Source organism: Canis lupus, chromosome 1 (genome assembly GCF_048164855.1).
Source record: "Canis lupus baileyi chromosome 1, mCanLup2.hap1, whole genome shotgun sequence".
NCBI classification, from domain to species: domain Eukaryota; kingdom Metazoa; phylum Chordata; class Mammalia; order Carnivora; family Canidae; genus Canis; species Canis lupus.
Window position 1 is genome coordinate 28,607,127 of NC_132838.1, and position 27,863 is coordinate 28,634,989.

The window sequence follows — 27,863 nt, forward strand, 5'->3', positions numbered from 1 at the left end:
TTGGTCCTTGAGCAATATTATTATACATTTCTGATTATCCTGACTTATACCTACAGACCTCTAATGTTCTAATGAGTTCTTTTCTAGAGCTATATCAAAATATTGACTCACAGGCTGTTTTTTTCACCTTTACATATTTCCAAGTTTATTTTTAAGATAAAAAATATTTCCCCAATAACTTTGATCAATAAATGTTTAAACAACTGTTCTATGAAACAAATACATTGATTAAAATTAATGGTTCCTGTCCTCATGAAGCATATAGTCTTGTAAGATTCTGAAAGGCTTGCATTATACTTGTGAAGTATAGAGTTAGGTTGTCAAGAATTACTTACTTATAACTACTATTTTTTTTTCTTGATCACTTTTTTTTTTCCCAAAGATTTTACCCATTCATTCATGAGAAACACAGAGAGAAAGGCAGAGACATAGGCAGAGAGAGAAGCAGGCTCCTCGCAGGGAGCCTGATGTAGGACTCAATTCCTGGGCCCCACCATCACACCCAGAGCTGAAATGCTTAACCACTGAGCCACCCAGGTGTCCCTCTTGATCATTTATTATCTATTATCTTTTATAGTTATTCCCATAGACAACTATGATTTACTTCTAACATGATACATTAATTTGGGCTTATGCAAATAGCATGTTGCTTTCTAAGACTTTCAAAACCTTTTGCAATAAGATTATAAAATCCTTAGAATAAGGAATTGTATATTTATTTAGTTATTTCCTCTCAATGGAAATAATCTAGGAATAATAAAGGAATTTATGATTCTGACAATCCAACCCCAATTCAGAGAGAAAAGACTACATTAAGCTTTTGGTAAATAAATCAGACTCAAAATTATTTTAATGGGCTAAAGTTACCCAAATTAAAATGCCATTCATTTTAATTCATTAAATGTCACTCACTAAAATTTCATTCATCCATTCAACATACACTGAATACCTACTATGTCCTGATTATGGAGTTCTTTCCTTCACTGAATTGGAATCTAGTAAAGTGTTGCTTTTATAAAATAAAAAAATTAAACTAAGTGATCATTAAGATTCTTCACAACCAAGACTCATGAAATTTAATAGATAAAACAATGTTGTAAGGGAGAAAAAAAATAAAGCTGCTTGGTTTAAATTTCTTGAATTTGTTTTAAAATCCTCTATTTTTTGTTTGTATTTGATAATAATGATTTTCTTTCTAAATGACAGACAAAATATGTGCAATCTATAAGTAACTGATTTAAGAAATGATTATACAATCTGAAAATTTTTAAAGCGGTTTAAAGTTAATGTTTTTAAACTGTGCTGTTAAGCCTCAAGCAACCAACTTCCTTTGCCTACAAAAACTCCTGGGAAAATCCTCAAGATTGTGATAAGAATAAATGAATGCTACTAATGTAGGGATCTATCATTTCTCAGCATATTTGAAATTCTAGATATGTTTCATTTTGTTTTTTATGCCTTTGTTCTAGTGATCCATTTCATTCAACCTGAAAATCTTAAAGAGTTTAAAGAGTACAGTTAGAAAAAGAACTTTTAATTAATGATTACGATTCACCAACCACATTTAATTCCCAAACACTGCTTATCTACGCCATCTAGTGGTACAAGGATTACCTAGCTCAGAGCGCTAGATTACACAAAATAGAGGGTTTTTGCTAAATTAGTTAATTCATATGAGAAAACTGACAGTGAGATAGATTAAGTAACATACATTACTTGGTATCAAGCCTAATTTATCATCCCCTTTTCTTTGTATCATGTCGCACTGATGGCCCATGATACTTTAACATCACCAACATAGCAAAATTTATTAAAATAGGTTCTCTTTTCTGACAGTTGAGTGGAAGACAATACCAATTTCCAAAAAAAGTGGGGGAAGGCTTAAAAACTTACCCAGGCACTTCGAATCCCATAGTTTGCTTCTTTCCAGACACAGTCATTTTGGCAACTTTTGGCACAATTTCAGATTCACTTCGAGATGACTGAGAATCTATTGATTTTCCTAATTAGAGAGCAAAATATAAAAGGCTAATTAATTGAAACTGATTTCTAGAAACATTTGCTACACATTATATAGTACATAAATATATAGCATGGTAATTAAGTTTTATAGAATTTATATCTTTATACATATTTTCTCTAAAAACATTCAGTGAACATTAAAATGCTGAAATTCTTTTGTCACTCTATATTCTGGGAAACCCCCTACTATTGGGACTCTGCTATGCTTAACTTCCACCAAATCTCTTCCTAATTTTGAACTGACTCTTAAGTTTCAGTATTAAGAGGTCACAAGGTGGTTTCTGCAGAGCCTCACTCTGACAGAATACCTAGGCCCTAGATCCCTCTCCCCCACCACGCCCTTTCACACTACTAAAATTGTTTGGTCAGTTAGCAGATGGCTAAGCTATTTTTAATCTCGTGATATCTATAAACTGATGAACAAAGTAAGCATCTGCTGAACTGTGCTGGACACTGCATATATTTTACTTGCATACAATCCTAGGTTTAGTAAGATATTTGATATCTAACAAGAATATGGGGGGAATCAACTTAGAAAAAGTGAATTAAGAACAATATCAATTATGAGCTAGACAAAAGATGTTTATGCATTTGATCCTTTAAAAAATATACCTGTAATTCATGGAATTCTTTAGAGAGTATCTTTATAATTTTCAGTAATATTACCATCAGGATTGGGTCCACTTAGAAATGGAAACTGCACATGCTACACTGGTTAACATATATATATATATATATATATATATATATATATATATATATATATATATGTTACTTTTTAAATTAGAAAAAAAAATTAATGTATATAATGCATACAAAACATTTACTATTTGCCTATTATATGCCAAGCACTATGCTGGAGATCTAACAGTAAACAAAACCAAACATAATCCTTGTGCTGAGGAGCTTACATCTCATGGAGGAAGTGCACTAACTAATCAAAAATAAAATTCTTGGGACACCTGGGTGGCTCAGCAGTTAAGTGTCTGCCTTCAGCCGAGGGCATGATGCTGGAGTCCCGGGACTGAGTCCCACATCAGGCTCCCTGCATGGAGCCTGCTTCTCCCTCTGCCTGTCTCTGCCTCTCTCTCTTCCTCTGTGTCTCTCATGTATAAATAAATAAAATCTTTAAAAAATAAATAAAATTCTTATTAGTGTTAGAATATGTACATAGTGTCATAAGATTTGGTGACAGGGCATACAATTTAGAGCTTCCACAGAAAGTTAAGAGTTAAGCAATGATGCAAAAATGAGTAGGAATGACCTCCACAGAAAGGAAGAGCACTGTGAACAGAGAGTAGTGTGTAGTGGGAGGCGGTGTGGGACCTCAGAGGAAGTAAAAGTGGAAGGGAAAGGGATCAGAGCTAACTTAATGTAGCTGAAGTGGGGGCAGTGGCCAGGCCGCGCATGGCCCTTTAGGCCATGTCAAAGATCTAACATTTGTTCTGACAAAATTGGAAGCCACCAAAATGGTGGCAAGTGATAGGAGGAAAAAAGAGAGAGAGGAGAGGACAGAGTCAAGCTCAAGGAGAAGTGAGGGCTGGAGTGTTTTATTTGTGATTCATCAGCACATAATTAGTAGTTGAAGGCACAGACATAAGTGAGATCACAAAGCAAGTGAATATAAATTAAGAACAGAAGTGGACCTAGGACAGGGCCTTGAAACAAATCCAGCCTTAAATCATAAGATGGAGGATGCTGAGCCTGAGGAGGTCCAAGGAAGGGGGGTGGGGGGATGGGGTGCCAAGAAGCCAAGGGAAGAGTATTTGATGGAGCTGGCATCACCAGTCTGGGGAAGTGAAACAAGAAGCCAGAATGGGTTACAAAAAAAAAAAAAAAAAAAAAAGTGAAACAGAGGCAGTACCCGGCCATAATCTCTAATCCATAATTCTAACACCTGAAAGCTCTGGAAAATTAAGGTCTTTGTTTTATTTCAATTTGGAAGCAAAACCTGACCTGGACTGACATGAAGGCTATTTATATCCCTTATTTATCCCACGTAAAGTGACAAGCCATCCATTTCAAGCTCGGAAATCACAATGTGATGTTTATAGGGTGCTTTCCCCCATCCCAATGAGGTTATCACACCATAGACAAGTAGGACATACATGGTTAATGTTTTTCTAAATCCCAAAACTTCTGATTTCTGAGTCAAATCTGGTCCCAAGGGCTTTAGATGAGTGATTATAGATATGTCATTTGCACATATCTTAACTTGAAAACTTAAGAAGTTTGGCTGGAAAGGGAGGAGGGCTATGGTAGAATGGTAGCAAAAGGGTCGCTGATAGAAAAGACAGAATTGAGAGGGACTGGTTAAGAATATTAGGAAGAGAAAAGGTCACATTAGATATTTTAGAATTCCTGAGAAGGCAGAAAGGGCTGAGATATGAAGGTCAGGCTGATCTAAACTAAAGCAGGCAAAATGCTCTTTTTGCTGTAATAGGAGGAAGGTTTGTATGAAGAGCTAGATGATGAAAATTTCTAATGGTTAGCTTCTATTTTCTCCATAATGAGGAGCCTGGTGAGACTGAGGGTAAACAAGGAAAGTAAAAAAAGGCTGGTGAAACAAATAGTTTTCAATAATTGTTGCACAAAGGAGAACTGTCAGACAGTATTGAAGGCCCACCTAAAATTAGCGATAATAACATTTGAAACTAATATAACATCGTGGGTCAACTATACTCAAACACCTTTTTGAAAAGATCTGTGGTAATACCTTTATTAGGGAATCAATCTGCCTTTTTTGTGACTTTTTCTAGCAACATTCACCCATTTAGGAACAGGCACACGGAAGACATTAACTGCTTCATTCAGGATTATGTTTCTACCCAACCGGTGCAAGGAGAAAGCAGAGAAATAAGGCAGTTAAAGGTACTGGCAAAATGGGAGGAAAAGTTACTCAAATTATAAATCATGAATGCTAAGTGGGATTAAACAAATAAAATGACAAAGGAAAAGCACTGATGCAATGGAATAAGGAAGAGAGGTCCATAGGTCAAGGAAAGGTCATGCTATGAGAAGCACAACTAGGTGGTGGTGGTCAGAACAGGACTGTGAATTCATAATTCCGGAGGAGGGAAGATTATAGTGAATTGCTGAGAAGGTGAAGGTCACTGGAAATCAAGTTGTCAAGGAATTCAAGTCCAGGTGCAGCATTTGTTGGTGTTTTTCCACATTGATGCATCAAGAGCTGAGGATGAAGAAGAACACTGTAAGCCAACTGCCAGTATTCAATGAACAAGGAAGAGTGGACTTGAGGTTGTTCAGTAAATAATAGCAGTGAGGACCAACAAACAGGTGGTTTAAGGCAAAAGACAGGAATTTCAAAGGAGCAGAGATTTCAGAGGAAAAAAAAGGATGGATGAATAATGATGTTGGAAAAGGCAGCAAAAAGAACAAAGCTGACTTTTCAGATCCCAAGACTGGAGGGAGTATAAGTGAAGTAAGGCAAGGATTGGAAAAACCACTAAGAAAACAGATTAAGAATTACAGAGGGGTTTAATTTTTATGAAAAAAGCAGTTCCAGAGTTATGGCAAAAGTAGAGATGAGAGAGGGATGAGAAAGGGATAAAAAAGGAGAACACACAGCACTGATGAAGATGATGGTGGTGGTGGTGGTGGTGGTGGTGGTGGTGGCAGTGTATGTAAGTGGGGAGGACATCCTAAGACAAGGAAAAGAGGCATGGTGGATTTGGACATCTGTGGAGAGAAGACCCATAAAGCACAGAAATGTCTCAATCTGGGCTATCCAAGACTAATTCCCACTTCCTACATTTAGTACATTGAAAAACTGTAATTTTGATTTTTTTTTTTTTAAAGTAGGTCGGTCATAAAATGACACAGAAGGTCTAAAGCACAAAAATCACAATATGAGGGATGCCTGCATGGCTCAATGGTTGAGCATCTGCCTTCGGCTCAGGGCATGATCCCAGGGTCTTGGGATCAAGCCACCTCCCTCTGCCTATGTCTCTGCCTCTATCTCTGTGTCTCTAAATAAAATCTTTTAAAAAAAAATCACAAAATGATTCTACAGTATTTCTAGCAGATGCAATAAATATATATTACTTTCATTTCTAGTGATTCTTATCTAGAAGACATCAAATACAAGATGTAGTATTTCAAAAATTCAGTTAAGTGAAAGTCCTTTTTTTTCATAGTAAAATAAGTCTAGTATTATAGATCTGAATATAGCCTCTTAAAGCAATAGTTCTCAAATCTTTTTATTTGGGTCACACATTCCTTTAGAAAAGCTCACGAAAACAATGGGGCACGCTTGCCAGAAAAATGCACCCACCATACACACAAAATTTTGCATACTATTTCAAAGGGTTCAATAATTCTCCCCTTGAGAGTTAAGCTTGACTTGGGCTATTTTGGAAATATGCTCATTTCAATCTGATGTTATCCAAAGTCAAAGAAAAAAGATACATTCAGTAAACTTTCCACTGAGCTATTGTCAATAGCAATGTGATACACTTCCACTTATCCAACCACATTATGAAGTTCCTCTCATAATTACCATCACCCTGATGGCAGGCAAAAATGTGATAGGTTAGAAATAAACTAATAACTAAAATAACCAGTCATGAATCACTAAGAGATACATATGAGTGTTTGAATTCATCACATAAAAGTATAAAATGTTTACTGTTTTCTCCCATCTTCCCCAACCAACTAGAAATTCATTCACTACATAACCACCTGAAAAAGTGAGCACTGAATTTTCAGAAAGTCAAAACAAGAAATGTCAGCACAGAAGGGGTATTTTCACAGAAAAAAGAAGTGTGGATTCTGGTTCCTGCTCTGCCACTATGTACTACCTACCTTATAGCTTAAAGCAGTTCCCTTAATTTCACTAGCTTCAGTTTTCTCATCTACAGATCTTCCTCAATTTACAACAGGTTACATCCCAACAAACCCATCATAAGCTGAAAATATCGTAAGCCGAAAATGAATTTAATACACCTAACCTATAGGACCTCACAGCTTAGCCTAGCCTACTTTAAATATGCTCAGAACACTTACATTAGCCTACAGTTGGGAAAATGCATCTAAGACAAAGCCTATTTTTTAATAAAGTTTTGAGCATCTCATATAATTTATTGAATACTGTACTGAAAATGAAAAACAGAATGGTTGTATGGGTACAGAATAGCTGTAAGCATATTGGCTGTTGACACCCCATGATCAGATGACTGATTGGAAGTTGCAACTTCCTGTCACACTGCCCAGCATCATGAGGGAGAATTGTACATTATCACCCAGGTAAAGATCAAAGTTCAAGGTATGGTTTCTGCTGAATGCATTATCACTCCAGCACTATTGCAAAGTCAAAAAAATCTAAGTAGAATCATAAGAGGGGGGCTGTCTGTTACAATGAAACAAATGATTTCTAGTTTAGTAGATGTCTATGACTCCCAAACCACTAAAATGATTTTAAATCAAATAGCTCATTAGGAGGTAAAAGTAAATGTGCTATTTGAAGGGAAAATAATCAATGTCCTCCCTCAAGTCATGTAAAAACCCTGTCACCAAAAAGATATGCATTCTGAAGAATCACATATTAGTGACTAGTGTTCATCCTCTCCATTAGGAGGATGGAGGAGAATCAATCATTTTGATTTTTCAATCGGATGGAAAGAACAGCTTACCCAGTTGGTCAAGCCTAACCTGCTTGTTTTATAGACAACAAAAAGACATAAGGAAATTAAGTGACTTCACGGTAAACGGCAGGACCCACACTTAATCATCTCACCTACCTATCCAATTCACCTTTCTCCTACTCCAGTCATCTTTTGTCCCTGCAGTTATTCCTTAATGGGCTGCTCTCCTCCAGGGCTCCACTGTTTTTTTTCTCAACTAAGATCTAAATAGCAGTGTCTAAGTTTTCTCTTAAATACAAAATGATCTAGGTCTTGGGCAGCCTGGGTGGCTCAGTGGTTTAGCGCAGCATAGGGCGTGATCCTGAGGACCTGGATGGAGTCCCAAGTCGGGCTCCCTGCATGGAGCCTGCCTCTCTCTCTGTGTCTCTCATGAATAAATAAAATCTTAAAAAAAAAAAATTATCTAGGTCTCTTGTCCTGAAGATCTTTTTTAATGTGAATGCCTTTTTAAAGGATACAAAGCTCAATTTCTCCAGCACTACACAACTACCATACTCTTGCTGAATTTACTGAAAACATACACTTGGCATATCCACATGATTTACCTGCCTCTGATTTATTTCTTTGGTCTTTAAAGCACACTCAATATTAGATTACCAGCTCTTGGGATGATAGAAATGGTCTTATACATATATATATTCATAGTCCACAGCACATGACACAGTGCTCTGCCCACAACAAACAGTAAATAGAGTTTAATGATTAATCCCTAAGAGTTTTACATTTTCAAAACATGAAATGATCTGTATTGCTTTTCCAAGTTATCTTTGATCTCTTTGGACAATAACCTCAATTTACTCTCTACCTTTACATGCACGTAATATGAGCCATCTCCTAATGTTTAGAGACCTTAATTCTAGAAGCCCATCTGGTCCTACTATGGGCACTCTCATATGCTCTCCTGTTAAGTGCTTACGTGCTTTTTTGCCTTCATAACAACCTTGCAGAGTAGGTATAATTATATCTACTTTAGGAGAATGGAGGGCCAAATAGGTTGATTTGAGAAAGGCTATACAACCTTGGCCTGTGATATTACTGGGTTTAAAAAAATATGAATCACATGGTGGCTATTCTCAATGGGCTTATACACTACCCTGAGATAATTATAAAAGTGGTAGAGATGAGTTGTAGAAACATTAAGAAAGAGAATTCAAAGTATGTGCCTAATTAGAAAAGTCTTAACAAATAAGATTTGACATGACCCTGGTAAAGAAAGGGAGGCAAAAACAACTTGAGGAAAAAAAGCATACTTAAGGGTCAACCAGGCAAAAATTCTGAAAAAAGACTGGGCCTAGTTATAAACAGACAGTTACACAAAAGTGTACCTTACCTTTAGATTGAGCCCAGTTCTTTTTTTTTTTTTTTAATTTGCTTAAGTGTCATGCAAGTAAGTTTCAAGAGTACATAACAACAACAAAAAGAATGATCCAGTAGTACAAAATCCAAAGGGACTATTTTGGGGACAAACAAGCCAAGTGCTGCTGAAGTTCATCTGGAAGAGTAAATGTGAGAGAATGACCAATAAAATTTTTAAATTAAGAATAATAATAGGGGACTTGAACTACTAGATATCAAGACCTCTTATAAAGCTTGAGTAAATTAAAATGGGGAATAGCTTGATGAATTAGAATACAGCATCTGCAAATGAACCAATTAATAGGAATATGCTTATATTTATTATACATAAGAATAACATTTGATATACAGAAAAATATGTAAGTGTATATATATATGTATGTGTATACACACATACACATATAGTTACAAACGGAAATTCACTATATGCAAAGTGATATTTCAAATCAATGGGAAAAGGATGGGTCATTCAATGTTGTATTAGGAATATTAGCCATTCGTTTGAAAGAAAGGTTCTATCATATGTCTATGTATCATATGTAAATTCCTTGTTGATCAAAGATATGAATAAAAATGCATAAAAATCTATTTATAATCTTCAAGACTGAGAAGTTTTATATAAAAATTTTAAAATTTCTCTCTGACTAAAGATACCACAAGAGAACATAAAGTATATAAGGAAATATACACAAGGTTAATATATATAATAAAGGAGCTCATACAAACCAACAAGAGAAAACAACTCAGAAATAAAAAAGTAAACAATAAAAAAACCAACCAGGTCAATATATGTAAGTCAAAGAAAGGTGTGGCAAAGGAAAGGGGAGACAGGAATGGGAGAGGGACTTAGGATAGAGGACTAAAAAAGGGAAGTGTTGGAAGAGGGAGAACAGAGGGTGAGGAATACGTAGAAATATTTCTCCTTTTTTATTAGCATCTAGAGTTGCCAAGGGAAAAGAGTGCTAACAGACACTGCTGACAAGAGCACAGCCTGGTGTACTTGTGGCAGGGAAAAATGTGATAGAATAAAGAAGTCTACTAAGTACATTATACTTTTGGTAATGTGTTCTGCAAAAATATTAACATTCCTGTACAACACTGTATGAACAAGACTGTTTACTGTGGTGCTGTCTATAATGGCAAAAAAATGGTGGGTGTACATCAGTAAGATGATGGTCAAACAAATTATGATGCACCCAAACAATGGAAATAGTTGGCTTCAGATATAAACATACTAAACCTATATGCACGGAAAGGAAACCATGCACATTAAGTGGAAAAAGCAAATGCAATATTATATAGCAAAGACGCTATATCACTATACTCATGACATTAAAACGTCCACAAGAATGGAAGTGAACTTTTAAAAGTAATTACATCTAAAGAGTGATATTTAAAAGGAAGTAACTTTCATTTCAAAATTTATATACTTCTGTGATACAACTGTATTATTTTTATAATTAAAAATGTTTAAGTGAAGGGGCGCCTGAGTGGCTCAGTGGGTTAAGCATTTGACTTAGGCTCAAGTCATGATCTCAGAGTCCTAGGATCCAGTCTGCTTTGGGCTCCATGCTCTGTGCAGAGTCTGTTTCACCATCTCTCTCTGCCCCACTCCTAGCTTATGCTCTCTCTCTCTCAAATAAATAGTTAAAAAAAATGTTTAAGTGAAATGTGTTCAAATTAAAACAAACACTTCAAAACACTAAAAACTTCTTTCTGTACTATTCTTCAGAGATGCTCTTGATTTTTCTTAGAAGTTAATAAAGTAAAATCCTACTTGACAGTAACACTTAGAATCAGCATATCACATCCCAAAATCCATCAATGATCCTGAATATCATATATCACTGAAAAGTTCTATTTGGAAATAAAAGTTTACCCAATCATTCAATGACAATTATATTTCAGAATGCTCTAAAGAGCTGAAAGTAACACTCTACACAGTTTGTCTTTTGTGTTAAGCAATCCCCTTGTTTAGATTCTGAAGCTCCTTGACAGCGATGGCTGAAAATTTTGTTATTTCTCTATTTTCTGCAATGTATATTTTGTACATCATTTATACATGTTTGCTGATTGCTGAATTGAACAAAAGAAATCATTTCCTGGTAGCTCTTTCAATGCTCTGACATATTTCTAAAGGAGTAAGGGTGAAAACTAAAAGGGAATTATCAATGTGACTTCTTTGAACAGTGTCACGGTAAAATCTATCCTGCAGGCCTCACATTCTCTAGAGCAGGATTTCTCAGCCTTGGTACTACTAGTATTTTGGACAGGATTTTCTCTGTTTCAGGAGCTGGCCTCCCTATCACAGGATGTTTAGCAGCATCCCCAAAGTGTCTATAGATACAGACAAGTGTCCCCTTGTGGCCTCAAATCACTTCCAGTTAAGCACTGCTCTATAGTATTAGATAAAGCACTAAATACATATTCTACACCCTATAATCACCACCTCAAATGTATAGATCATCTCCTAACTCATCCTCTTGCCCATAAAATGATCTTGCCTTTTCTTGTCCAGTCAAGCTTGAAACCCTATAGCTGTTGACTTCTGATTCCCTCTTTTCTCAAAACCTCTATATCCAATTAATACTAATTCTATTTACTTTTTCCTCATAAACATTTCTCAGGACGCCTGGGTGGCTCAGTGGTCGAGTCTGCTTTCAGCTCAGGGCGTGATCCTGGAGTCCCAGGATGGAGTCCCACCATTGGCTCTCCATGAGGAGCCTGCTTCTCCCTCTGCATGTCTCTCATGAATAAATAAATAAAATCTTTAAAAAAAATTTTTTTTAATTCTCAAATTTGTCCTTTTCTTTCCTTCCCTAGCTTAGATCAGGCCCTTGGGATCTCATGGCTGATTTACTGTATAAGACTAATGTCTTCCCTACTACTCCCATAAGCAAACTGGAATTTTCTGGGCATACACAACTCGTTTTCTCACATCTATGGCCAAAGCCCATGCTATTTTCATGTTCATACAAATGCCATTAATTTCATGAAAACTATTAATACAAGGAAGCCAAGGCTTCTTGATAATGCATGAATCACAGAGGCCAACTTTAGCACTGTATGATCAAAGACTCTTAGATTCTTACTACAAAGATTTATTGAGAGCCTATGAAGTAAAAACACTTCTCCACTGTGTAACTGGCAACAGAATAAAGTACCTAGAGATACATGTGCACTCTCATGTTCCCACAGGAGAACTCCCATAACCACTCCATGTCAAAATCCTCCAGTTTACTACTCAGAGTTTGGTAAAGTAGGTAAGACATGGGACTCTGCTGCAAGATAACCCAGGTGGAATCCAGGCTCTGCTACTTCAGGTGAGTTATAGTTATTTAACTTCTTTCTGTGCCTAGGTTCCTCATCTATAAAATAACAGTAAGAGGATCTACCTGATAGGGATGTTATGAGATTTAAACACATCAACACAGCCCTTTACAGGGCTTAGAACAATGCCTGACATATATTAAGTACTCAGTACTTCAGAGTAATGTCAGAAAGCAGCAGTCTGTGAGTCTCTGCTATCACCAAAATACCAACTTCCTTTTCCTCATTTGACACCACGGAATCCAGACACAAATTACTCTCTGGCAATCACATATTAATTCATGATGAGGAGGAGAAAAATGCCAACAGTGTAACACTGTGCTAGATACTAGGATAAACAGATGAAATAATACATGATTCCTATCCTCAAGAAACAGAAGTCTACTTGAGATAACACACATATTGCCACGTGAACTGTGATAATGCAGGCACAGTGAGTGTATAGGAAAGGTACCAACCCACACACACTAAAAGAATTAGGCGAGGTTTCCTTTAAAATATTGCTAATGAATCTTGGAGGACAAAATAAAGAAAAAAGGACTGGGACACAAGACACAATGCCTGAAACAATATGACTGCCTGTAGATCAGCATGGCTGGAACATAGGGGAAGAGGTTAAGTGGGTAAGACATAAGAACAGAAAAAGAGGTAACACACTTATGGCCATGTATAACATATAGGCCATAATTTTTGAAATATAAGATCCACACAGAATTAAAGCACTGAAGTAAAATATCAGAGCTTTTAAAACTTACTCTCACCACAGCACAGAAAATGTATTAAGACAAGACTGGAGGGAGAACAGTTAGAAAACTGTTGTAAGAAATTCTATGCACTGAGTAAGATGAGGATGGAGACAAAGAAAGGGATATCCAAGCTGTTATAGGGTAAAATTAGGACTAGTTGATGCCTGTACGTATGTAGGCAGGTGAGAGAAATAACAGTTTCCAAATTTTCCAGCAAAGAAGAAAAAGCAGATGGTTATGTCATTACCAAATAGAAAACACATTCTTGAGAACTAGGAGAAATCTGCTAGTCAGGGTTTTGCTTCTCTTGATTGGTTCTTTCATCAAGTGCAAAATTACAGCAGTCCACACAGAGACTGCTTTTCCTCCTAAATAGATGGGGATTGCCACCAAGTTATTTTTTTTTTAAACACTGCTTAGATACTATCTCAGGTCTTTAGAGTTTTGCAAGTTAAATTGTAACATGTTCTTGGCACTGAGGACACAAAGATGAGTAATAGTCTGTTTTCAACTAGCTTTCATGCTAAATGTGATGGACATGCAGACAGACAGGACTGAAATACAGACAAGGAAATGATGAGAATTTTGCAGGAGACAAATGCTATGATTACAGCTGAGCACGTACCATAGCATACAGAACAAGTGAGAGTAAACAGGCAGGAGAGGAAAATACATTCATACATTGTGATGATGAATTGTTAGGGAGACAAAAAATTGAGGTCTTAATCCCTAGGACTCTAAATTAGTTATGAATACAGAACACACTAGGCCTGAGATTCTTTTAAGGCATAGAGAAATTGGATAGAAACCTGGATAATCATGTTTGCAGAGCAGAAGAAAGGAGAGCCCCATTACAACACATGAAGCAACTTATGACCTGGGAAAAGAAAGGGAAGGTTGAGAAGGCAGGCAATAGAGGAACTCAGACTAATAAAGGGGCAGGCAGAAAGTATTTGTATTCCTTGTAGAATCCCTACATGGAATTTTAGATTCATGGAGTCATGCAATTTTGTGGGCTATATTCTTAGAAGTCATGTGGTCCAGTCCCTCTTTTTTACACATGAAAATTTGAGTAGATTATTCTAAAGATCACATGCCTAATTAGTGGAAATTGTGCTTCTTTTCTCCAGGCTGCTTCCAAGGCAGGTTCTCTTTTCCCCTCTGGTTGTGGTTACACCTCCTCCAGACTTCTTGTGATTCTCCCAAGGTTATTGAACTAGGTTTATTTTGAAGTTAAATGTATACAAAAACTATTTAGTCAACTGTCTATCTGAACTGTTAATGCTTTGTCAAGATGATTTTGTGATTCTAGTGAGGCTAATCATTAGTATCTACTCAGATGCTTCTGGTCAGTTGTTAAAATCAGTAATTCTGATTTCCTTTAATGTTTGCGTTTCAAAATCTCCCAAGAATCTGTTTGGTTAATCTTAGTAGCCAAATCATTCTCTGCTTACCAAAGAAGTTTCTGTTTGACATAATTTTAATTTTCAATGGGAAACTGGAAGGATAGGCTAATCTTCCCCCTAATAACAAATACACACATACTAACCCCTTAACCTCTTGCTGATGCTGATTTTAGGAGGGGAAAGTGACATTTAGCCTCTAAAGCATATATCCAAGCTAAAGGCTATCAATTTTAGGTCACACATGATATTCCCAAATTCTTACCAATGATAACTCCAGACCAAAATGATATGACTTGAAGTCAAAAATCCTTATTGTAGGACAGCCCGGGTGGTTCAACAGTTTAGTGCTGCCTTCGGCCCGAGACGCGACCCTGGAGACCTGGGATCAAGTCCCACATCGGGTTCCCTGCATGGAGCCTGCTTCTCCCTCTGCCTGTGTCTCTGCCTCTCTTTCTCTCTGTATCTCCCATGAATAAATAAATAAAATCTTTAAAAAAAATCCTTATTGAATATTCTCATATAGAATATATTATTTTCCGATTATACTGTAAAATATCAATATAAAGTATGTGTCTTACCTCTCCAACTAACCTATGAGCTCCAGAAGGGTACTTTTTGATGTTTTCCACAACATCCAGTCCAATGTCTGGTACATACATACTAGGCACTTAAATACTTAAGATGATATAATTTTGCATATGGAAAAAACTAATATATTCTCTAAGCCAGTGATTCTCAGCCTGGGAAGAGAAGGTGGATGGAAAGAACAAGGCCATCCTTGCCCCTCTTCCATGGAAAATCCTTGTCACTGGAAGATACTGATGCTGACAAAGTGTTGTTTCTCTCAGATGCCCTGAGATAGAAAAATAACTCAGAATAACTTATCTGATATAAAAATAATTTTAGAGATGAAGAAGTGAAGTTTATGTAAGTTATACAATTTGACCAATCCAGATCGGCATTCTTTGCAAATTATAACCACCTACCTCTTGTTGACTGGTTTCAGGTTCATAACTAAAAAGATGTTTGAAGATCTGCCTCAAGTCAGGAAATTAGTTCAGATGACCTTTTAAGGTTCCTGACCTCATAATCCTATTTTTAAAAATAACTAGTTAGCCTATTCAGTGAGAATCTCTCCCCCAAGTATGTATCATTAATCTTTAAATAACCCCAACTGTGAAAGTTTTTAACATTTTAATACTATCAGGCACATGAAATAGGGTACTAGTTAATGAAAACTGCTATCTAGGAAATAATATTCTTAAATCCAATAAAAACATGCAAGATATGTTTGATTTTTTCCATGTAAAATCCATAACTAAACATGAGAAATATTACAAGGGACATGTTAAAAGCATAGGCTTGTTTGCCTGGTGGTATTAAGTAATTTCAAATTTGAATATTACCTAAAAGATGTAAAAATACTAACATAGAACATAGTTTTTGTTTTAAATTTAAAATGCTTTCCTAATTTTTTTTTCTAATTTTTTAATCAATGTTTTTCAAGTATTCTCTGAACCAAACTGGGATGTAAAAAAATTGATTCTACATTTTAAAATGTGTGTGCACAGATATAAAATGTAAAGAAAGAACATAGAGGATACAAAATTGTATGTATAATAATTGTGTTAAAAACTTTAATAAAATAAAAGGTAAATAAATATGCACAGGAAAAAAATTTTTTAAATGTGGCCAAACATACAACTATTGTCTTTGGGTAAGAAAATCATAAGTGACTTCTTTCCTTTTTCTAAATTAAGGATATATTATTTTGATACTGAGGAAAATAGGAGATGAATAGGTGATTTGAAAGACTTCAAAAGGAGAAAATAATTCTTTGTATTTATAAGGTTAAGATAGAAAATTAAAATAAATTTATAACAGACTCTTAAGGTAAGATAAATTTACAATTTAAAGTCATTTGGATTAAAACATCTTGAGTTTAAAAAGCATTTAAGATTGCTTAGAAAGAAAAGGAGGTGGGAGTTCCAGGTAAGTATACTTTTTGCCATCAATCATTATTGTCCCTAAAAATGTTTCAAATACACCAGAGTACATATAGGTACTCACACACAAAAATAAGATTTTCAAGATTTCAAAGAAACCATTGTTAAACTTTCAGTGAAAAACAACTACTTCAAATACAAATGATTTCATTTCAGTGAATCTGACTACATATTTAAATTCTAGTTACTAGATGTACATTCAAAAAGTACACCAGCTAGGTTACAGAGAATAAACCACTTCCTTCAATATTTTAGCTGCACTAACTGTGATTTATTCAGTATGAATTATTTTTTCACTTTAAAACATCCTTCATATAGCAAAATTTGCCTCATCAAATCCACCATGCACCACTACCTGCTATCACACAGAAGAAAGCATTTTACCCCAAAATATTCACTGGGATCAGATTTTAATATAAATATTGCTGAGCCAGCAATCTTTAAAAATTAAAATCTTTAGATGGACAGGTTTCAACCTGTATATTACATTAAATTATATACCTTCAAGCAGTATCCACAAAATTTAAAATCTAATATATGTAGCAAATTTAAATTATAGTACATTAACCATTCCACAGCAACAAAAATTCTTGCTACTTTAAGAGATAAGGACTAAAGACAATACTACATTACTAATAATTTTCCTTTTAAAAAAGCCATTTACATTTTGTTAATATTGTTGTGATAAAAAAAATTGTTAGACCAGACTTAGGAACAAAGCCTCTTTCTTTTATAAAATGAAATTATATATTTCAAAAAACATATATATCAGTGTCTCTTACCCTTCTTTCCTAGACCTTCTGTTTCATTTATTCTAAACTCTCCCTGATAAATCTCATCTATATTCCTATTCCTGGGATTATCTACCCTTAAGACCCTCCCTAACAAATCTTGTTAATACATCATGTCTTAAATTTAGGCATGAATGTATATTTGAGAAACACCTCTTCAACAATGTAGAATAACTAAATTTAATGAGTTTCCTAATATGTGCCAAGAAATGCTATAATGGTTTAATACAGGACTTCATTTAACATTGTAACTATCCTAAAAAATAAGAACTATTAACCTACTTTTACAAATGAGGAACTTGTGACACACAACATTAAGTAATTTGCTAAAGGCACACAGCTAATAAGTGATTCAAATGGAACATACATTACTCATATACAAAAATAACTCCCTGATAACAAATGTAATAAATTTTAAAGCAATTAATAAAGGGAAGAAGATAAGGGAAACCAGTACTGCTTTAAGAGATTATATGGTAGAAGCTAGGTTAAATAAATCAAACTACATTTGAAGTAGATAACATTATTATTGCCATTTTAAAGAAAGTCTTAGCTGATGTATTGGAAATCTAGAAGAAAATAAAGTTTACCCTTCTTTACATATGCACAAAAATAAACTTCAGAAGAATCAGAAGTCAGACATAAAAAAAAGTAAAAAACATTCACATAATTCTCTCAAAAGAAAATTTAGAATATAACCTACAGATTGAGGTTTTTGGAGGTTTTTTTTTTAAATCCAAGACTAGAACCCAGTAAGTTAAAAAGACAGATACAGTGACATAAAGTTTTTACATTTAAAAAAAATTTTTTTATAGAAAAAGAGATCACAAATAAAAATAAAGACTGGGAAAATTACTTACAATGCATAGGACTAAAAAAAAATTCTCTCTGACACTGGCCTTAGCCACATATTTCTGGAAATGGCTACTTAGGCAAGGGAAACAAAAACAGTGGGGACTACACCAAAGTAACAGTGAAGGAAACCATTAACAAAATGAAAACGCAACTTACTGAATGGGAGAAGGTATTTACAAATGATGATAACCCATAAGGAGTTACTATCTAAAATATAAAAAGAACTCACATAGCACCAAAAAAATCTGATTTTAAAAAAGGCAGAAGATATGTATAGACATTTTTCCAAAGAAGACATACAAAAAGCCAACAGACACATGAAAAGATGCTCAATGTCACTCATGATCAGGGAAATGCAAATCAAAAACACAATGAGGCATCACCTCACACCTGTCAGAATGGCTAGTATTCAAAAGACAAGACGTAACAACCGCTGGCAAGGATGTGAAGAAAAGGGAACCCTTGTGCACAGTTGGGAATGTAAAAACTGGTACAATCACTGCAGAAAACAGTACGGAGGCTCCTCAAAAAGTTAAAAGTAGAAATACCATATGATACAGCAATTCTACAACTGGGTATTTCCTTAAAGGAAATAAATACATTAATTTGAAAAGATTTGTGCACCACAATGTTTATTGCAGCATTATTTACAATAGCCAAGACAAGGAAACAACCCAAGTATCCATCAATAGATGAATGGCTAAAGATGTGAAACACACCCACCACATACACACACACAATGGAATATTAACCATAATAAATGAAATCTTGCTATCTGCAACAACATGGATAGACCTAGAGAATGTTATACTAAGTGAACTAAGAGAAAAGACAAATACCACATGATTTCACTTATATGTAGAATCTAAAAAACAAATGAACAAAAAACCTCTAAAAAAGAAATGAACAAAAAAACCTCTTAAATACAGACTGCCAGAGGGGAGGTGGGTGGGGAAGATAGGAGAAGGAGATTAAGAGATACAAACTTCCAGTTATAAAATACATAGTAGCCATGGAGGTGAAAATTACAGCACAGGGAATAAAGTCAGTAATAATGTCACATGGTGACAGAAGTTGATTACACTTACTGTGGCGAGCCCGAAGTAATGTATAGTTGAATCATTATGTTATATACTTGAAACTACTACAACATTGTATGTCAACTATTCTTCAATAATAATTTTTTTAAAAATTAGTATCCATAACATAAAGACTTCAAATAAGGAAAGGACAACCTAATTAAAAATGGGCAAAAGATACAATTGGTAATCCACAGAACAAGTTCACATGGCAAATGAATATATGAACATACTTGACTTCATTAATGATCACAGAAATGCAAACTAAAGTAGCAGTGATACATTAACTTCTCACTTGTCAGGCTGTCTAAAAATCAAGAAAAGAACTAATACCTATTGCTGGAAAAGGCATGAACCATAATAACTTTCATAAAGCAATGGCCATACCTATTTAATGCAAACACTATACCTTTCAAAACAGCAATCCCACTAACAGGAGATCTCATAAAATCAAAAGCCTTGTTTTGTAAAGATAAGTTCGCAGATGTTCTACAAACAGCGTCGATCATAGAAACAAATAGTAGAAATAAAATGAATGTCCTTTTATATGGTAAATCTTTAATAAATTGTAGTACAGACACATCATGGAATATTATAAAATCACCAAAAAAGAGCTGGAAATACTCTAATTGACAATGTATTACAAGGAAAATGAAATTATAGTATTTTAATAAAACATTAATGAAAAATTCCTGCCTAAAAAAGTCAGTGGCTGGAGGGCACTTGATGTAATGAACACTGGGTATTACATGCAACTGATGAATCTCTACCTAAACTCTACTTCTGAAACTAATATGCTATACATTAATTAACTGATTTTTCCAAAAATGTCAGCAAAAGTCATTTAAGCACCCCAATGCATTAGACTTGAATATAATCACCTTTTAACTGCACTTGTTCCTTAGTTGGTAGTAAAAGAGCACTTTATTTCTTTGAATTAAGTCAATTATCACTTCCTGAGCATTTCCCATGTGCCACACACTGTGCCAACAGCACCACATGGGTTACTTTACTCCTCATAGAAACTTCTAAGTTAGGGATCCCTGGGTGGCGCAGCGGTTTGGCGCCTGCCTTTGGCCCAGGGCGCGATCCCGGAGACCCGGGATCAAATCCCACATCGGGCTCCCGGTGCATGGAGCCTGCTTGCTTCTCCCTCTGCCTGTGTCTCTGCCTCTCTCTCTCTCTGTAACTATCATCAATAAATAAAAATTTAAAAAATATTAAAAAAAAAAGAAACTTCTAAGTTAGGTACTGTTTCTCAAGAATAAGTGGTATTTTATACAATGCCAACCTATGTAACGGCATGCATAATGCAGCACAGACAAAATTTTCAGGCACACACACACAGGTGGCCATCATCAGAGCAAGCCTCCTAGAAATGGCATTAAAAAGTCACCACCTTTGACTTTTATCCACTCTATTAATGAAAGAAAACTTTGATGCAAATATATAATCCATCAGTGAAAAATAATTATCCTTTATAAAATAACATTATGCTATTATGATTAAAAACTAAATACAAGTAGTAAATCAGTACAATCATTATGAAAGGTAAACTTCACAATATATAGCAAAAGCATTAAAAATGCCCGTATCTTTTTAACCAGCTATTCTATCCAATGCTACTCTACAAATATCTTTTACAACATTATCAAAAAACAAATGTCCAAAATATCTCTGAAGTTTTTGTAATAATAAATAGAAAAATTGAAGTTTCTAGAGCAAGTAATTAAGTAACGGAATACTATGAAAACCTAAATCTGTTGGCATACAAGTAAGTCTATGTTGCTAGAGGCAGGCAGAGGGGAAAATGAAGAGCTAATGAAAAAGTTCTGGAGATTGGTTGTAAAACACTGTGAATATACTTAGCACTACTGACCTGTACACTTGAAAATGGTTAACTAAAAAAAAAAAAAAAAAAAGAAAAGAAAATGGTTAACTTAGGTAGCCCCGGTGGCCCAGCGGTTTGGCACCGCCTTTGGCCTGGGTGTGATCCTGGAGACCCAGGATCGAGTCTTGCGTCGGGCTCCCTGCATGGAGCCTGCTTCTCTCCCTCTCCCTCTGCCTGTGTCTCTGCCTCCCTCTCTCTCTGTCAGGAATAAATAAATAAAATCTTAAAAAAAAAAAAGGTTAACTTAGTTGCCTCCACATCTTGGCTATTGTGGATAATGCTGCAATAAATATGGAATTGCATATAAAAAAGTTAATGTTATATATATTTTACCACCAAAACAAAATTGAACAGATTTTTTAAAACTTAAGTATATAGTGCATGATTAAGTTAAAATGTATTTAAAAAGTGATGTCTGATCCCATTTAAAAATAAACTAATATTCTTTATATCTAGAAAGAGGTAACCAATATATTAAAACAGGACATCTGTATCAGAAGCATCTTACTCTGAGTGTTGGTTTCATCATGTACTACTAGTTTTGTGGCCTAGGGCAAGATGTTTAGTCATTTTTTAGCTTTAGAACCTTCAGCTATAAAACTAGGATAAAAATAATCCCTGCTCTATATAATTATTGTGAATATTAAAAGAGATAAAAAGTTTAGTACAATATTTGCCTGTAAGTGTTCATTAATATTGCCTACTGTTATCACTTACATGCATAAAAATGCTAATAACTCTAGGGACACCTGGGTAGCTCAGCAGTTGAGCACCTGCCTTTGGCTCAAGTCCCAATCCCAGAGTCCTGGGATTGAATCTCGTATTGGGCTCCCCACAGGGGGCCTGCTTCTCCTCTGCCCATGTCTTTGCCAGTCTCTCTCTGGCTCTCATGAATAAATAAATAATTTTTTTAAATGCTAATAACTCTAAATTCTAGAAAATGGAATTAAGGACATGTTTTTTCTTTCATTGGGTCATTGAATGTTTTAGTTTTACTCAATAAACACTATTATTTATTTAAACTTTTACCTTAAAATGGCACCAAGCTAGCAACTGTAAAATTTTTTTTCAAGATTTTAAATCAAACAGAATCATTGCTCAAAAAATGGAAGACCACAAAGTGATTTAAAATTAAATACATGAGAAAAGGGCTTCACTTCTTAGGACTGCTCATTTGCAAGGATTTAGAAATTGATACCAATTCTCTATACATGAATGCCACGTCTCTTAGTTAAGTCTTAGTTAAGTCATACTAGCAGAAAATAATTCTTAAAAGTAATTTTGGAATATCTCACTAATGGTAAAACTCGTTTCCCTAACAAGAGATTTAATTATATCCTTAAGATAATTATCAACAAACACCAAACAAGGTTAAATTATTACAATATAAAAGTTTATTGCAAGTACCATGTAACCATGAAAAAGGGACTGGAGTTCAAAAGAACTCAGAGTTAAAATTTGCCTCTCAATATCCATGTGAAATTATGTCAAATTATTTATTTTATTTGAGCCTCAGTTTTTTTCTACCTAACTCACAGATTCTCCTGATGAGCAGAATACCCACGCTACTATAAAGCTCCATGGGAGAATCTGTGACCTAGATTTGTCTTCAGTGGCTATAACATGCTTTTCTGATAAAAAGTGACATGAAAAAAAAAAAAAAAGTGACATGAAAATTAAATACTAGCTAAAAAGAATTTTGTCATTTGCTTCCATTCAACTCCTTGCTGAAGTACTTGGCAATGTTTAGTATATAGCTACATTAAGCACTCAAAAATATACTAAAAAAATTATAATTGCTTAGGAATGAAAAATGAAAATATATACCTGGAATTGGATTATGATTTCTATGGTTTAAAAAAAAAAAAAAAAAGGTAATTAGGCCTAAGAGAAAACTCTGTATTTAGCATCCATGCAATTCTTACATGGTACTGGCTCTATCAAGAAGATAAGCTGTTTTGAGAGTCTAAAGCAAATTATTTTTAAATTAAGCAATTAGTGTTTAAGTTTTTCCAGTGTAGGTGTACATACAAAGAGAATTTTTTTTTCAAAGAGAATCTTAAGACCTATCTGAAAACATTCTGAACCAGATGAGTTTCTTCAGTGAAATAAACCACTTCCTTTCAAAAGCCCACATACTTTTAAAGCAGAAAGTCAATTAATTCTGAAGTTTTCTGTACAAGTATAAAATTCTTCTGTACATGCTTAAATAAAATTACTTAGTGATAAACTAATGAAAACAATCTTTCAAGAAAAAGATATTTTAAAGGCAGCATCAGAAATACTGCAAATTAAATATGCCAATTTTAAACTCCTTACAAAAAAGTAAAATGAAAAATGCATTTTAAGCACATTACTAAAAGTTCATATAAAAGTGTTCATAACATCTCACATTAATAAGTTTTCTTTGTAATACAGATTTTTCAAATTAAAACTGGGATCTGTTTTCAGGACGAGGATAAAAATCTCACAATATACTCTACCTGAGAAGAAAGAGGAAACTACATCTCCTAAAAATCTAATGTCACTTTCTCTTCCATTTAGTCAGGTCATATTGAAGAGACAAATACAGCACAATAAAGAAGTAGAAAAAAATGATCCTGTGGCAAGCACATTTACAACCCTAATTTTATCTTTTAATTCCTTGCACACTCTCTAGTGAAAAACCTACCATTAACACTCAAGAATATGAAAATCATTGGGTATAAATAATATTTTACAGGCATTCAAACAACAGAATACAGCTACACTCTATAAAGACTGTTTTAATAGAGTATTAACACTGCAAAACTAGCAAAGCAAAGCGAAGCTAGATAATACAACCTCACTATGTAAAACTAGGGTTTATTTTCCAAATGAAGGGAAAACAAGATGAAGTTCAAAGGGAAAGAAAAACGAATATTCTAAACAGTATGGACAAGCCAATATTACTTAAGACCAACCTTATCAAAAACAGTAGCTCAACTGTAAAGTACACTATTGAAATAGATTTCTCCAAAGCCTCCAACACTTTTTAAACAATCAATTCTTTTCATGATCTAATTAATTTGCATAATTATTGACTACTTTATTTGCAAGGCAATGGAAATATTCATCTTAGGAACTATAAAAAATGTTAAATTTAAATTACATACAATTCCTTTACCAGATTTGCAGACCAATTATTTTTCTTAATGTTTACATTTTTTAGGTCAACTATTTTTCTAAAAGAACCAAAATAAACCCAATGTTAGAAAAAGCCTCATTAGCCATCAAACAGTTAAACCTCACCTCTCACAAAAATATCCATTGTGTAGAAAGCTATTTTTCTTCCAAGTTAGGTTGATTAATTATACAACTCTAAAGATAAATAAGATTTTTCTGCCATGAATTTTCCTTTCAAACAATACTATGTGTATTTCAATTTGGATGTTCTGTTAAAAAGAAAAAGGAGTCTGTTACTCAGTTTTGGAGAGTGTTTTCTCCCTTGGTAGATCTATGGTAACAAGGAAAACCCTATCAAAAACCAGAAAATTGTCCCAAGATTTTACTCCCTAAATATATGCTCTTTTCGCAGTCTACCCACATGAATGTATGACAAAATTAGACAATAACTCATTTGAAGCTTATTTATATTTGCTATTGATTTTCTATATTATGTATGTTAATAAAATGAACTAAAATGTTATCTGAATTAAGGAGACACATCGACATTTAGTGCATTATTTTAGACATCAAAGTTCTAATTTATTACACCATAATAAAAGGCTAATTTTCACACAGGTTTAAGTTCTTGTTCCAAAATTCTAAAAGTACAGAAACATTGAAAATTTCTCTAAATAAGAAACAGATTTCCCTCTACGCTGATCAGTGGTATGTCATGATCAAGTCAGGGTGATACAGATAGTGCAATCATTACACCTAAGCATTTAAATCTTTGGTACAAGGTCTGTCTTATTCATGAGTCTATCAAACCAGTCTAGTTTTACATTTGAAAAAGGGGTAGTTTAATCTGATAAAGTGCTCTAAGGAAAAATATCTAGTTTTGAAATATCCCATACCCCCACCTCCCCACCCAGACACATATTTCGGGATGGGGAGAAGATGATAAAAACAACAGGAGAAAAAGTTGGAAAGCAAGCATGGAGAACTCAGAAATACAGAGGGAGGGAAAATACTAGAGAAATAAAAGCCAAACTAAAAGCAGCAGAATCAGACTAGCTAGCAACATACAGTACTAGAAAATGGTGCAGCAATGTCTGAAAAGCCCTCCACAAAAGAAAGAGGGACCTAAAACCATCATTTGTCGATTTGTCATGCAAATATAGGCCACAGAATCACTTTCAAATATTCAAAAATTTGGGAAATATTTCGCATACATATATTTTTGCAAGGAAGGGAAGGTGAGCTGTTAAGCCCAATGTCAAAGTCATAGGAGACAAAAATAGGAACTTAATCATGAGAAATCTATTTTAAAATAATTATGGTTGGTTTGAAACAAAGGAAGCTTTGAATATAGAATAAAACAAAAATACTATAAATCTTGGCAATATATAATATGACTAAAAATACAGGACTAAAAGAGAAAAGGGGGCAAATATGAGAAATTGTAACTTTGCTGAGATGAACTTTTAAATCCAGGACTCCTTAAATAATTGTTTAAAGTTAACAATACAGTTAACAGACATTTAAAGATAGTATAAAAGATATAAATAAGAATTTTTAAAGATAGTATAAAAGATATAAATAAGAATTTTAAATATCAACAGAATTTATGAGAAATAGAAGGTGAAATATAAATTAATTTCTTAACTTTCATAATGAGATCAACACATACCTTTTAGGGCTGGTAAATTAAATTTTACTTTAAAAAGTTAAAGTGTTGGGGATCCCTAGGTGGCGCAGTGGTTTAGCGCCTGTCTTTGGCCCAGGGCGCGATCCTGGAGACCCGGGATCGAATCCCACATCGGGCTCCCGGTGCATGGAGCCTGCTCCTCCCTCTGCCTGTGTCTCTGCCTCTCTCTCTCTCTCTCTCTCTCTGTGACTATCATAAATAAATAAAAAGTTTAAAAAAAAAAAAAAAGTTAAAGTGTTATGCTACAATGATAGGACAAATCTTCAAGTTATCAAAGAGTACATGCCAAGTCAAAATATACACTGCCTATCACAGAAGGCATTCTATCTATCCTATCATTCCCAAAAAATGAAAAAAACTAATCTATTAAAACAGCTGCTGACAAACACAATTATACACATCTACAGGAGGCACAAGTAAACCAAAGTGATTTAAAACAATGAAAGCAAAAGGATGGACAAATAAAACTTAGAGCAGCAAGCATGGCATTGAGCAAATTGAATTTAAGTCAAAAAGCATAAAACAAATCATAGAGGAACTTTAAAGAAAACTTTAAATCCACAGAAAGATCATATATCTTTACCAAACAAAAGGTAAAACCTGTAAGTAGTAAGATGAAATAAAATGCAAGACTATTATTATATTTTAACTTACCTCTCTCTCAGCCTATAACCAACAATTAAGGAAACAGAATTTAAGTAAGAATACCAAACCCGTAACAATTTAAAAAGTAACCAACAAGGGGCGCCTGGGTGGTTCAGTTAGTTAAGTGTCTGCCTTTGGCTCAGGTCCTGACCTCAGGATACGGAGATGGAGCCTCTCCTAGGGCTCCCTGCTTGGTGAGGTATCTGGTTCTCCCTTTACATCTCCCTCTGCCCCTTCCCACCATTCCTGCTCTCTCTCCCAAATAAATAAATAAAATATTTTTAAAAAATAAATAAAATAAAATAAAATGTAACCCAAAAAAGTAACCAACAGAAACATATCACATTTTGTATTCTTCAGACAGAATTCATACTCTTGACAAGTGCCTATGAAACCATTCTAAAACTACACTGAGACTCAAAGAAAAACCTCAATAAATTTCAGTAAGTAAGGGCACAGACCACATTCTTTGGAACAATGAGACCAGTAATCATAATAAAAATAACAAACTCCCACAATAACCTGGAGATTTTAAAATTCTTTCAGGTTCTTGGTTTAAAAAAGAAATCAAAATCAAAACTATGAATTATCCAGAAAATAACAGTAGCTCTAAAAGAACCCAGAAAGTAACAATAATTCTAAAAGAACACCTATGAGCCATAGTAAATGCAGTATCCACAGGAAAAAAATAATTACAGAGACCTAAGAAAAAGAGACAGAATGTGAACAATGCATACCTACTACAAGGTAGTAGGGAGGTCTGAGGAAAGGGTGGCGCTAGGGCTCCTATCTAATAATGTATGTCTTAAAACAGAGAGAGATCTGTGAATCCATGAGTGACTGTTATATTATTTTCTGAATTTTTCTGTGTTCACGATCTCATAAATTAAAATTAACTTCTAAGGTAAAGAAATAAAAATGCATTTAAGTTCCATTCACAAAGGTAGGAAAAAGAATGGAAAACAGATTAGGTAATAAAGAGATAAACTTGCAAACCAATGAAAACATACTAATAGAGTGAATTTTTAATCTAGGAGCCAATCTTTGGGGACTAAAACAAAGATAATTAAAAGAAACCACGTGAAAAAAAAAAAAACTGGCAGAGGGGGAGAAGAAAATAGAAGGGAGAAAACAATATTTATAATAAGAATAGAGATTGGGATATCTGGCTGGCTCAGTCGGAAAAGCATGCAACTGAATCTTGAGGACATAAATTTGGGCCCTATGTGGGGTGTAGAG

At 34.4% G+C, this 27,863-nt stretch overlaps 1 protein-coding gene and 1 long non-coding RNA gene across 5 annotated transcripts in view; both read right to left on the reverse strand.

Moving 5' to 3' along the window:
- The window catches only part of HBS1L (HBS1 like translational GTPase), an 87,027-nt gene that overhangs the window by 36,590 nt on the left and 22,574 nt on the right, over positions 1–27,863 (reverse strand). For 2 of the 4 annotated variants that reach the window (XM_072824371.1, XM_072824396.1), the window contains one exon: positions 1,894–2,002. In XM_072824371.1, the coding sequence (XP_072680472.1) occupies positions 1,894–2,002 (109 nt within the window). Of the gene's footprint in view, positions 1–1,893; positions 2,003–9,015; positions 9,037–27,863 lie in introns of those variants that run through there. The other 2 variants (XM_072824406.1, XM_072824380.1) reach the window with 2 other exon arrangements.
- Positions 9,017–24,554, reverse strand: LOC140632420 (uncharacterized). The gene is made up of 2 exons (XR_012029973.1): positions 24,416–24,554; positions 9,017–9,177 (listed from the first exon to the last, which is right to left on the reverse strand). It is a non-coding gene; the product is annotated as an uncharacterized lncRNA (long non-coding RNA).